This window comes from Anabrus simplex, chromosome 1 (assembly GCF_040414725.1).
Source record: "Anabrus simplex isolate iqAnaSimp1 chromosome 1, ASM4041472v1, whole genome shotgun sequence".
Classification (NCBI taxonomy): Eukaryota; Metazoa; Arthropoda; class Insecta; order Orthoptera; family Tettigoniidae; genus Anabrus; species Anabrus simplex.
Window position 1 is genome coordinate 947,068,628 of NC_090265.1, and position 13,407 is coordinate 947,082,034.

The 13,407-nt window shown below is 36.1% G+C and overlaps 1 protein-coding gene across 13 annotated transcripts in view; it reads right to left on the reverse strand.

Annotated features, from left to right (window-relative positions):
* LOC136857785 (mitochondrial protein C2orf69 homolog) overlaps positions 1-13,407 on the reverse strand; it is a 256,190-nt gene that overhangs the window by 120,260 nt on the left and 122,523 nt on the right. For all 13 annotated transcript variants that reach the window (XM_067136708.2, XM_067136705.2, XM_067136699.2 and 10 more), the window contains 2 exons: positions 11,752-11,891; positions 1,929-2,081 (listed from right to left, as the gene is read on the reverse strand). In XM_067136708.2, the coding sequence (XP_066992809.1) occupies positions 1,929-2,081; positions 11,752-11,838 (240 nt within the window). In that variant the 5' untranslated portion in view covers positions 11,839-11,891. The remainder of the gene's footprint in view (positions 1-1,928; positions 2,082-11,751; positions 11,892-13,407) is intronic.

Sequence of the window (13,407 nt, forward strand, 5' to 3'; positions counted from 1 at the left end):
AACCGATGCAACTGCAGAACAAACTATGAAACTTCAAAGGGCAATGAACTCTTGCATATGATTTATATTTTCTTAGAACTTTAGGACACATATTTCCCCTTATTATGAGAAGCTATCCTGGCTGAAAATTGATCAACTGAGGAATTTACATACTGCGACACTAATTTTTCGACTTCTGAACGAATCTACACCTGAATACCTATCCTCACATTTTAACTTCCTCTCATCTTTCCATGGACATAATACCAGATAGACTTCTACCCTTATGATATCGGTTAATCATTCATCTGTATACAGCCACTCTTTCCAAGTGTCTGGGGCAAGGCTATGGAACACACTCCCTGTCAGTATACGTAATAGCACTTCAACAGTCTCATTTAAGCGGTCTTGTCGAGATTTCCTCTTAAATACGTGACCAGCTTGTATGAATGTTAGTGTATATGATTGCAAGCGTGATTTAGAACTATTGTTAGGTGATGTAGATGTAGATAGGCTAGATAATATTAATCATTAAAAATAACAATTATAATCTGTTATAACATTACTCCATAAATTTAGGTAGCTCCTAGGGTCTGCTAATGTTATTTTACCAAAGTATGTGATTATGTACTGTACGTAGTGGTTAAGTGTAAGAGAAGGCTGTGAGCCCTAACTTCGCCACATACAATGTAAGTAAGTGAGTGAGTGAGTGAGTGAGTGAGTGAGTGAGTAAATAAGTAAGTAAGTAAGTAAATAAATTAATTTTTCCGCCGCCAGTGTAGTGAATTGATACTCTCCGACTCATTGGGTACTCCTAGGAAAGAGATTAGTAAAAGGGCATAGTTTTTGCTCTGGGACACTCCAATATTCGACTAACCCCGCCGAAAAAAGACGAAGAGTGTTAACGGCTCACGGCTGTCTGCGGCTTGGTCATTCCAGCTCTGGAACTTTGGACTGTTAGATGGGCAGCTTAGCCCTGTTCGTTAAAAGTGAGAAAATGTGTGGTTTTTCATTTGATCGAGTATGTCATATGAAACCATTGCTTTTAATCTCGCCATTCCTACTGATGTCATTGTAATGTATGTTCATTTCATTTGGGAAAACCACTAAGACAGTCTTTCTGATGATATAAAAAGGCAGGTGGAAAGTGAGTGTCTACCATTATAATGAAAGCTCCCCAACCTGATTGTGACTGATGGTATGCAAGCGGGTCTACCATTACAGTGAAAATTCCCTAACTCCGTCTTCATATGAGAAAAGTTGTCTGGTGACTTCCCCGTCGCGTTTCTAGGGTAATGTTAAGAGCTAAGCAATTTCATACTAACCTTGCTCACAACGTGTACACTACCTAACATAGAATTCTGTATAAAATGTAGAATTCCGTAGCAAAGCAGCGGTACATCAGCTAGTTATGAAATAAAAATAAACCTTTCTTCTCTTGCCTCGGTATTCGTCAGTAATCTGTAGGTTTTATACGGTCAATAAAGGAATAAATAGGTATGGTACTTAGTCAAAGTACAGCTATGTGAAAGGATGTGATTTCATCTGATGCTTCATTATTTCAGAATGAAGTACTTGTCAGATAGAAGCACGGCGTTAATAATAAGCTGGTTGTGGCGGAGATGGAGAACGGTGACGAGAAGGGGGACAGGGGAGTGCAGACGTGCGGAAGGATACTTTTCCTAAGCTCTTGAGTTGAATTTCAGTATAGATAGCCTCTGTTATCAAAGATAAACAAAATAAAATAATTATCACCATGTCTAAAGTAAATATTTATTTTTGGAGTTTTTCAAATCATGCATCAGAGACGAAATGAGAATAACATTTCAGCAGATGTGTTCATTAGAACTGCATTGCATAGCATGTCTAGCACCTGGTATGCTTGAAGCAGAGTATGTGAGAATAAAATATTATGCCCTGATGACAAGAAAAACATTCCATTGCCTAACCTGAACATCTCCACCGAAGAACACAACTGCAGTATCATTTTCAGCTCTTTCAAGTGGGTGGCAATACACCACATCATTAATGCGTCCATCATAACCATTGACTCCACAGAGACGAATAGCACAGGAAGGAGGCGGAGTGCCCAGCATCCTGCCCTGAAAAAATGAAAGAAAGAGAATACCCATCTTAAAACACAGTAAGTTATTACATACAATATAGCATATACATATTTCATACACCACCACCACTATCATCAATCATCATCATCATCATCATGATGTTGTTCAGCCTTCTGACAGGTCCAACCATGGCTCTGATCCAATCAGTTATCCTGGGAAAAATCAACCAAGGTGGTTTCCCATTGCCTTCATCAATGCCATTATATTTAAGTATTCTCAGCTGCCCTTAACATAGGGAACAGTCGCTGCTGTAGCCACCTCTCTGAGGTACAGACGGTTTTTCTGTCCCATTAACTACTTTAACAGTTTTCGGAGACACTGAGATGCTAGAATTTTGTCCTGCAGAAGTTCTTTACTGTACCAGTAAATCTATCAACACAAGACTGGTGTATCTGAGCACATTCATAGACCACCAAACTGAGCCAGGATAGAACGCACCAACTAGAGCTCAGAAGGCCATCATTCTACCACCCGAGCTACCCAGCCCAGCTTCTGTAAAATTAATGCACAAAATGTTGTTAATAAGTCAAACTTAACATTTTTCCAAGTACAGATAACTGTAAATTATCTTTTGAAATATTTGAAATATCAAAGGAGATAATTTATCTACTTCATATTATGGTTTTGAATTTAATGAAACTTGCTGTCTTATTTTCAAGTGAAGGTGCAATATTCATTTATTAGAAAATGTGGGAATTTTCTTATAACACCTCATTTGCTCGATTAATTTGATAATTTGATTCATTCAGTGACGTAGTGACCATTTTCGTAATAGTTACACTAGGAAGTATTCCTATAAATGTCAATTTAAATTACATGGATTTTTGATTTATCTGCCTTGAGTACTTCATTTTCCCTGGATCTAAAAATATATTTTCATGCCTTGACAACACTTACACCTCTGAGGCATCTCTTCATTTCTATTGCCGAGCCAGTGAACTATTTATAGAGTTGGCTTTTCACTTGGCTTTTCCAAGTGCATGTACAGGCATAATATAGAACATGAAATATCCAAACAAAGATGTAATTCTATGCTAGAATAATTAAAACACACACAAAATTTAAATAAGAGATTTGTCTATACTTCAATCAGCAACAATAAATTCTCTTTCTTCAGTTGCATCTACAATTAGCAAACATTGACTTTTTTTTTTCCTTATTGTGAAATATGTATGCTTGTAGACTGAACTCAACAAGGCAATTCAAGCTATAATGAAGACGTATATATGTATGTATGTATGTATGTATGTATGAACACCATGTGAAAATGGCCAAACATATTTTAATGAAACTTGCTGTCTAGGTTAAGGAAGGTCTCCTAAACAGAAAGATATTGTACCAGGTAATGCCTATGGCCTGGAACATAGTTTTGATTACATGAACATTTACAACAGGAAAACTCGAACGTATCTGTAGAGTGCACGAGGTAAAGGTACGGCACGGAGCTGCGAGCAACAGGTGAGATACGTCACCAGCTGCAAGTATGCAGATGACGCAACTATCACGTGAACTTCACCTGACTCTTTAGAATTTACCAGAAAGATTTTACTAACTTCTAAACCCTTTGAGATATTGAAAAATGACATATCGTGTAGCTCATTATCAGAATGTTAACATGCCATAATTTCATGAAAATTGGTCTAGGGATTTTCAAGTTTTTCAGCTACAAGGAAATTGCATTTTTTCACGAGGAGAAACAGCTGACCTCGACAATCCGTATAAAAGGACAGGGTTTGGCAATGCATGTTCAGTTACAACTTGCAACTCACAGGTGACAGACTGTCATGCTGGTCTCCGCATACGGGTCTGCAAGAGTCGAACTCTGTAATCTTGATACAGATATTGATTCCCATAGGGAACCTGAAATATTTGTCCAGAATGAGTAAATTTATAATACCAATATAAATGGTCCGTTGTTTTGTCATGTAATATCTTCGATACAATCTTTGTCGTACTTGTAAAAATTGTATAGTATTTTGGAACTTAGAAAATTTCCAGTGCTTCGAGACGAACAAACATTTTACGATGCTATTTCAGAACTTATATTTCTGCGATTCACAAACTTAGTATTTTTTTGTGTGCTAGAAAGTGAACGACTTCACTTAACTTAGTCTTGTGCTAACACTCAAACCTGATTTACTTTGAACTGTTATACTGAATAACTGAGTGAACATTAAGGCTATTTTACAACAATTTAGCTGAATACTAACTTTATTCAGTGGAAATAATCCATAATATCTCTTTAATTCATGTGCAACGAATATTTAGGAAAGTTTGAACTAAACCAGACTTGTGTCGCGAGTGAACTACAATTTACACTTCGTAGCATGATAGTCGTTTGACCTCGTATTCAATTAGAATAAAAAAATTTGTTATACATTGAACAAACTTTGAATTATGTGTGTAAATAGTATAAACTGTGTCTCAAACTGTGCTTCCAATTAGTCAAGCAATTATTACTTTCTGCTAGTGATTTAACATTTTAAAATTGCAGTTAGTAAAATCGTGCCAATTTGACACTCGTAACCCACCGTCACTTGAACTTTCTCGTGTTCGCAAACTTCATAAGTGACACCAGAAACCCTGACAGAGTGTCTTTTTCACTGTATCAACTTGACGTTCAAGACGACGTGGGACTTAACCTAGTACATCACTGGAGATGGTATGTGGTACTATGGTGAACATCACGACATCGGTCGCAAAGGAGTTCCAAATGCTGTTCGCTGAACCGCAGTTTCAAGACTAATCAGGTGATATAAGTGCCTTTACAACAATTTTCCAACAGAATCAACTTTTCCCCAAGACTGAACTTTAAGACAGTGATTTCTACATTTTCGACGAACTATCATTGTTGATTGGAAGTCGCATAATTCACACAATATTTCCAAGTGTTGGACAGTATTTATAAAATAGAACACAACACTAGACTTTGCAAGAACATTAACTTTACATTCTTTTACATTCTCAAGTGTTAACTTTATAAAGAGACTGTAGAAATTTTGAAATGATAATTTAGAGAGACTATACAATTATTCATTCTCAAAGTGAAGTGATATTTATTTTCACATAATATTTTGTGTTATTTCTCAAGACGAACTCTATGAACTTGATGAAAGGAATTATTTTGAATTTCATTTATTACAAACATTCATTGAAAATTGATGATACTGCTTGGAGACTGGCAATATTAAATTCAACATAAGATATTTAAATTTGATTTTCTATTTTCAAATTTGAAATAATAGACAAATTTTTCATTCTATTCACAAGTTGAATAAACTTGAAATTTTAAAAGTACCATCTATTACTTTGCACTGCGAACACCATTCTCTGTACCTGCTCCTAAGAACAACCCCTTAATGCCCCTTTTTCTTTGACTTTCCCTGGTACAATATATTTTGTTTCAAATTTTTTTTTTTAGAAAAGTATGTCATAAGGAAGTACAGAACATGGAACTCTAAATACACACATACCAAAGGGCTGCTTCATGATATGTCATGTTTGCATGTTGTTATTGTGATCGTTCCTGTGCACATCAGACAGCCACCCGATAAGGAGTTTGTAAACATACCCACAGCTGTACGGTCTACAGGATGTGTGTCCAATCAAACTGGCAAGATAATGTTGCAAGATGGGAATCCCCATTCCTATTGACCATGGTGAGTTCCATCTTATACACCACGATACCACGTAAACCATTACAGATGAGCAAGAAGTCATGCTGCATATATAGCCAAGGATTACAGTTTATAAACTTCATTGCTGAACATCCACACTGGCACAATACTCAAATTGAAAGAAAGTGCATCTTTCAATACATATATTACCTTGTCTTAACAAGAAATATACCTATAGATTTACATTGTAAGTACAAGTTTCGTACCTTTTTGTGTGACATCTTCAGTTCAACTTTTTAAAACAATGTTTAAATAAAAAATTAGTTCCAAAATTTCTCAAATTAGTGCAAAAGGAACCTTGCTCTTTAAAACAGCACAAACAACACAAGAAAAACCAATAATATTTTGATTATAAAAGAAATCAAATTTTTATATAGAAAGAAAACTACACTAAATCCAAAACTATATTACGCCCATTTAAATGCCTCATCTCTGCTGGTCCCATTAGAATCGATACACACTTTCTCCATCGGGTTGGTAAGATTTGATGCCGTTCTGATAGAAAGAAGAGGCGACGTGCAGAGCCAGTTGTGCACGAACTCTTCTACACTTGCATCATCATGGAACCGCTGTCCTCCTAGGTCTTGTTTGAGTGGTTCAAACAAATGGTAGTCGCAGGGCAATAAATCTAGACTGCAAGGAGGGTGTTCTAGAGGTGTCCAGTGAATTTCCTCCAGTTTTTCCCACATTAAAGCAGCAGTATGTGGCCTTGCATTGTTATGGAGAAGAATTTCTTACAAAATTGTACAAAACTATTTTAATCCTCCTATTCAATACTATATATTTTTATGTCCAATTAAGACGAAAGTTCACACAAGAAGTTCAACCGTCAATGGGGATTAAACAATGAGATTTATAGTCTGTAATGGAGAAGTATGATGTTTTGGATTGGTTGCCGGCATTGCTTGTTGTGATTTGCAGCTTTTGCTTCATCCAAATGGCGACAGTAATAGTCCTTTGTTCATGAAGAAAATCCACCAGCAAAATGCCTGCGGAGTCCCAGAAAATGGTTGCAAGCACCTTTCCAGCAGATGGGCGTTTTGGCCTTGACCGAACCTAATTCATATCTTCGCCGCCACTCCATGCTTCCTTGCTTGCTTTGAGTCTGAAGTGTAATAATGCACCGAGTTTTATCACAAGTCACAATACGACACAAGAAATACTCTCCTTCCTCCTCGTAGCGACGCAGGAGTCTCTGACAAACTTCCTGGTGTAAAGTTTTTTGTTCCTGGTTGAGGAGATGAGGAACCCACTTGGCAGACAACTTTCTGAAATGGAGTTCATCTCGGATGATGGTTTGAACACTTCCCTAACTTATTCCTACGGCTAAAACAATTTGTGAAATTTTTATTCACCGATCTTCACCAGTAATATCACGAATAGTAACAATGTTGTCTGCAGTGATGCTTGTCTGTGGTCTCCTTTCATGAGATTCATTTTCCACAGCTTCTCTTCATGCCACAAGTTTTTTAGCCCACTCATACAGTTGAGTCTGCAAAAGTGTTTCTTCTCCAAACTGTGCACGGAGCAGTGTCAAAATTTTGGAAGGTTTGGTGCGCCCTCTTTTGTGAAAAATTTTATAACGATGCAGTGCGCAACAGACGTGTGCATCTCTTGCTCACTCATGGCATACTGAAGTAGCCAAGCACTCCACTGTCTGTGCACAGAAACCCCTTTTCCAGACACCCCCACCAACATCCTGGAAAAGCCCTGCCTCAGAATTATTACTAACAGCAGCAGTACAATCAAATCATGGTTTATCTTTGATCCGCCTTCGAACCAACCAACTTGAACAAACCTTTCACCCACCCCTTAAAAAATTAACTAGCAAACTTTGAAGAATAAAAATTTCAGATTCCTAGTTAAGGTCCAAAACACAACTGGTTAGGTCACATAAACAACAAGAAAGAGAGCAGGTCATTTCAAAAATACTGAAAGAAAATAAAAAACTAAACTAAAAACCAAGTACATTTCCATCTTTGACTCAAACATTTAATAACCTTAAACAGAAAAAAAAAAAGCTGGCCCCGTGGTGTAGGGATAGCATGCTTGCCTCTTACCCGGAGGTTCCGGGTTCGATTCCCGGCCAGGTCAGGGACTTTTACCTGGAGCTGAGGGCTGGTTCGAGGTCCACTCAGCCTACGTGATTAGAATTGAGGAGCTATCTGACGGTGAGAAAGCGGCCCCGGTCTAGAAAGCCAAGAGAGGCAGAGAGGATTTGCCGTGCTGACCACACGACACCTTGTAATCTGTAGGCCTTCGGGCTGAGCAGCGGTCGCTCAGTAGGCCAAGGCCCTTCAAAGGCTCTAGTGCCATGGGGGGGGGGGGAAAGTTATAAACAAAAAGAAAATTAATGAAAATCATTTAATAGTTACAAAGACAGACAACAGTGTAACTGTTATTATGCACAAAAATGAATATTTAGAAGGAAAAAAAAATTAATAGACCCCCCATTAACACAATCCAGAAAAACTTGCATATTAAAAACAAGTTTCATTTTAATTTTTTTTTTTTTACGACATTTAACCTCAACTGCATGAACCCTAAATACCAACCACAAGAGAACCAAAAATACATAAAAACTGAATTCCTATTAGATAAAAAATTAATTTCAGAAATTGCCCTACATCTCAATTTTTAAAGAAACTCCCACACCTTCTAGAATAATACATCACTTAAAAATTCTACAGTATTCTGTAATGCTATTACAAATATTAAACGTCAACCTTCATATACCATAAATTCTTTCAATATTACAAACATGTGATCCAAAATTCCAGTTAACTATACAATTAATTTAATCAGAAAAAATTAGAAGAACAAAGAAAATTAGGTAAACAAGAAATAGATGAATTCATGACCATTTGAGAATTTACCCACCCTTAATTATAAGTACTTTTCTTTCAACAGTAATATATATCAACAAAAAGGACTCCCAATGGCACCTCAGACTTCTGGAATTTTGGCAAAAATATACATTGACTAATTAGAAAAAAAAAAAAAAATATATATATATATATATATATATATATAGAATATTAAAGGGATTGTGCTATGGGACAAATATGTTCAACACCTCTGACAACAGATCAACACAGCCTTCTTCAACCTGCATTCATACAATAATAGTTCAATATTTCCTGATCTAATTTCTATGCAGTCATCAATATACAAAAAGCAATAGCTGTAAAGGAAAATAATAGCCCTGTGCGACGTTAATTTAGTAATAACACATTTACATCAAAATAAGAGTGTGTACAGAGCTCAAATAGAGAATTTAATTTCCAACAGATATAATCAAAAGGACTTTATAATATATTTTATATGAGCAAGTGTTAAATACCTATTCGTTAACAGGGAACTTTTTCACAACATATTATTAATAAATCAGCTTCAGTATGTTTTAGGTTTTTGAGAACGTCACTAAACCAACAAACTATATCAAAAAGACTGACACATTTTCCACAGATACGAAAGTGAGAACAAATCCCTTTAATTACAGAAAATTATTAGAAAACACTCTGTGAAAGAAACTTGTAGCTAATATAAATCCAATGTAGAAAATATTAGAGAGGTAATAGCAGAATATCCTGTTTGTTTTATTTTTGGATGGAGCACCTGTTTCTGTCTTGGGAGCTGTCCTGTATGAATTGCAAACAGTCAACACTAATCTAGTCGTCATGCAGAGTTTTAATGACTGCTACAGCAAGCTCTGGCCCTCAGGAATACCATATACCATATGGCAAGTTTTTACTGCCAGGCACCAGACATATTCTCTCCATTTGAACAGTTGAAAGCTCTATATCTCACTCTCCATCACGTAACCTATGTTGTTTACCCTTTACATAGGATTTGCAGTCAGTGCTAAATATCAGACATTAAAATTCCTTTATATCTGAACTGCTGATTAAGGCTATCAACAGTTTACACCATTTCAGAGAGATTGCAGGCTTGAGACTGCCCAAGTTTCACAGATGGGGAACATCTATTTTGTATGCTGTTTTTATAAGTGAGAATTTTAACAACATTAAAGAATGAATTTGATCGCATAAAACACTTTTTATATGTTCTGGAGGTGAATTTTATTTTAAGAGTTTGTACAACTAGGTAAATGTAAGACTGCGTGTGCCATGTGTATCCATGAAGTGTGTTTTCCATTAAAATAGTGCTCTTTTGAGGTAGAAGCAGTCCTTTTCAAGTCCATTTTTTGTCCTCTTTTGATGAAAAATTTTCCTTTAATCTAGTCTCTAGTCATAAAACATATCTCTAACTTGCAGTGGTGAAACATTGCTAAAACAGAACTTCAACTACTATGTGCTATTATTTGCAGTCAGAACGTTCTCCCTTATTCCCTGATTTAGGGCCTGTACTATGACTGTCAGGTAAACAGCCAGATACGTAGGCTGCAGTTTTGCAAACTAGAAGTTAAATATTTTCTTGCGTACTACCAACGGATTTCAACGGTGGTATTGTAATGCGGAAGATGTAGTAACATTTTTATTGGGTTGGTAATAAGGTTACTGAAAATATAGCGAAATTTAGTGCGGTGGTATACGTGTTCCCGGTGTTTTCGTTTGTTTAGCTCCTATTCCTTTTGAAATGGTATTACTAGAATCCAATATCAGACTCTTATTAAGCTATAATGTGGAAGTTCAGGTCATAAACATAATCAGGACTGAAATCTACACATACAAAGAAATGTTAAAATTAATTAACTATGTAATGAAACTGAAACTGTTATAGAAAAGAAAAAGATTGAAAATGTAACCTGGCCGAAAAATTAAAGATTCAGGTTATGTATTTTTTTTTTTTTTGTCCAGTACCATTTACGAGGATGCGCGTTACGGCAAAAGTAAAGTTTATATTCATAATTAATGCCACTGATGCAGCGTAGGATCATTAGTTTGATTATTAATTCAATTTATTGCTTGCTTATTGAATAAGTAGTTAGTTTCTTTCTTTTCAATACAATGTGAGAATAGTAACAGGCAAGCACTTATCTCACTTTAGTGTAAATACTTAGTAGCAAATTGTTATGAAGTCAAAGAAATATAACCTCCTTAACATCCTCACTCGACGGACGAATCGCCATGAACAACGTTGTATACCTTTACTCCATATGTGCGTCGCGGACAGAAATGGAATAGAACCCACGCTCTTGACAAGCATTCTAATGATTAGGAAATGTGTACTATCATCTCTATTACCCTACTGACTAACATTTAGAAGGTAAAAAAATTTTGCGCTCTTAGGACTCAAACCCACGAAGAACAGCATAGCAGCAAACGTTGTTACCCTAAAGACCACGGCTACCCATGAAGCTTGCTGTTGACTTGCTTGTGTGCAACTCATATAGTCAGCAGCAACAACTTGATAGATTGGGAAATCTTTCAGAATTCTGTGATAGCTGGACAGGAAGCATGACATACTTTATAAATATATACATAGATTACATAGTAACAACTTAAATTTCGTACAACATCATGTAGATTTATCTTGATGTGTAGCCATCTTGATTCTTACAGTAGCGTCCCCAATAGGAGCGAAGTCCCAGATAAGAGCGTTAACTGCCTCTACAACTTCGGCATAGCTAACCTCGAGAATATTCTCCCAGATTGCACATATACTAAAGTCGTAGTACGCGTTTTCAACCGAACTTCCAGATAAATGTGCAAACTGCCACATAAATTTAAACCGCACTTTTATCTGGCTGTCGTAGTACAGGCCCTTAGAGTTGCATGCAAGAATATGGAGGAATTGAACGCCCACCTATTTTGTATAGCAGGAAATACAGAATCTTCATGATGGTTTTATGTTCATTACTCTCAATGATTTTAAGATCTACTGAATCGAGATGACCTAGTAAAGGCTGAAATTTGTATTACAGGGTTTCCACAGAGAATAACAAATTTCTGGAGCCAATGACCTAGATGTTAAGCACCTTTAAAAACAAATAACAAATTTCTTACCAGCTTAGTGGTTGTATCCCGTCTAGAAAGATGCAGAAATGAAAGGAAAGGAATAAAACACTGTGTCCACCTTCGTAGTGTAATCATTCAGGCGTTTTCTTCCTGTGGATGACATGTAAAGTTATTTCTGGCAGTAACATCTGAAAGAAAAAGTATACTTGTCTTTGAACACGAACCAAACATCTAGTTTGAAATCAAACAATACAAATTGATTAAATAATATCCTGTAATCGTACAATAAATTATTAAAAAATGGAAAGCAGCCAGTGTATTTCACAGTGAAAAAATTTTCATTTATCTCTACGAAACTACCATTTCAACACAAATAATACTTCAGATAAAAAAGATGTCACAAACTCACACACGTCTTCTATCAATATGCCTCATTTTTAGCATTAATTTTATATCCAATTGAAGCTTACAGTTGGCATGTACATTTTGCAGAACTGTATGACAGTTTGCTGCATTGTGCAAATACCTGTCGCATACACGTTTTGTAAAAGTCTTGCTGTAATGACGCACGCAGTAAGTGCTTTAAAGGCAACGGTAGCTTGGTGTATGACAAAGGAAAATTGACCATAACACCACTAATGTTCATTGGGATGGCTAACAACAGAAAACGTTAGATGCAGTGGACTCACCCGGTATAGAGGCCTCATCTCATCATACTGTAGAGAACTGATTATTTCAATTGTTAGAACAGGCTGTATTGGCACACGATTACACTACTTTCTTTTTTAATTCTTAAATATGATACTTTAGAGTAAGTAAAAACGCTGGTTGCCACCAGATATTGTGGTCAGGCTTATTTTGAGCTCCCACTAAAGATGGTGGATGAGCCACATTATGTTGATGCCATTATCTAGGAAGGGGAGTTAGGGATTGAATACCTTACCAATTTCTTTGAAATCATTTAAGAAAAGGCTAGGAAAACAACAGATAGGGAATCTGCCACCTGGGCGATTGCCCTAAATGCAGATCAGTATTGATTGATGATCTCCGTGATCCCTGGTCCAATCTTTTTATTCTTTTTTTTTTTTAATAAAAGGAAATTTAAAATACTACAAAGAATATTCTTACACATATTTTGACGTCTACTTTTTGCAACTTAAAGTGCAAAGTATTTTTTAATATTAATTAAAACAGTATACTGAAAAAATAAAACTACTCACAACTGGTTTAATTTAAATTTATTACATACAGTCCTAGTACATACACATTTTTTTTTTTCTTTGCAGTCCACAGCAATACACACACAATATAAAGGTATACAGTTCATTAGCATCTTTTTATAGCTGTGACTAAATGTCATGCAGCGAGACCTGCAATTGCACAGTGATACTATGTAGTAAGGCACTGTCTTTTTTGTAACATACATTGATAGAAGTTCATTGATATGTTTTTCATAACCAAATTCCATCAAGACTAGTAGCTTGTACAAGGGGTTGTAAGCGTTCTTCGATATGTATGTATGTATGGGCTGACATATGTAAAGTATGTTAATGTAAATCATCTGAATTGCATGGAATTCTGTCTAATGACAAACCAAGTCCCAGAGTTCGAGATATGAATATATAATGTGTCTCGTCTGCTGTTAGTCTGGTTTATTTATTCGTTTTAAATATAGATGTTCTACAGCTGTCGGGTGTGAGTGAG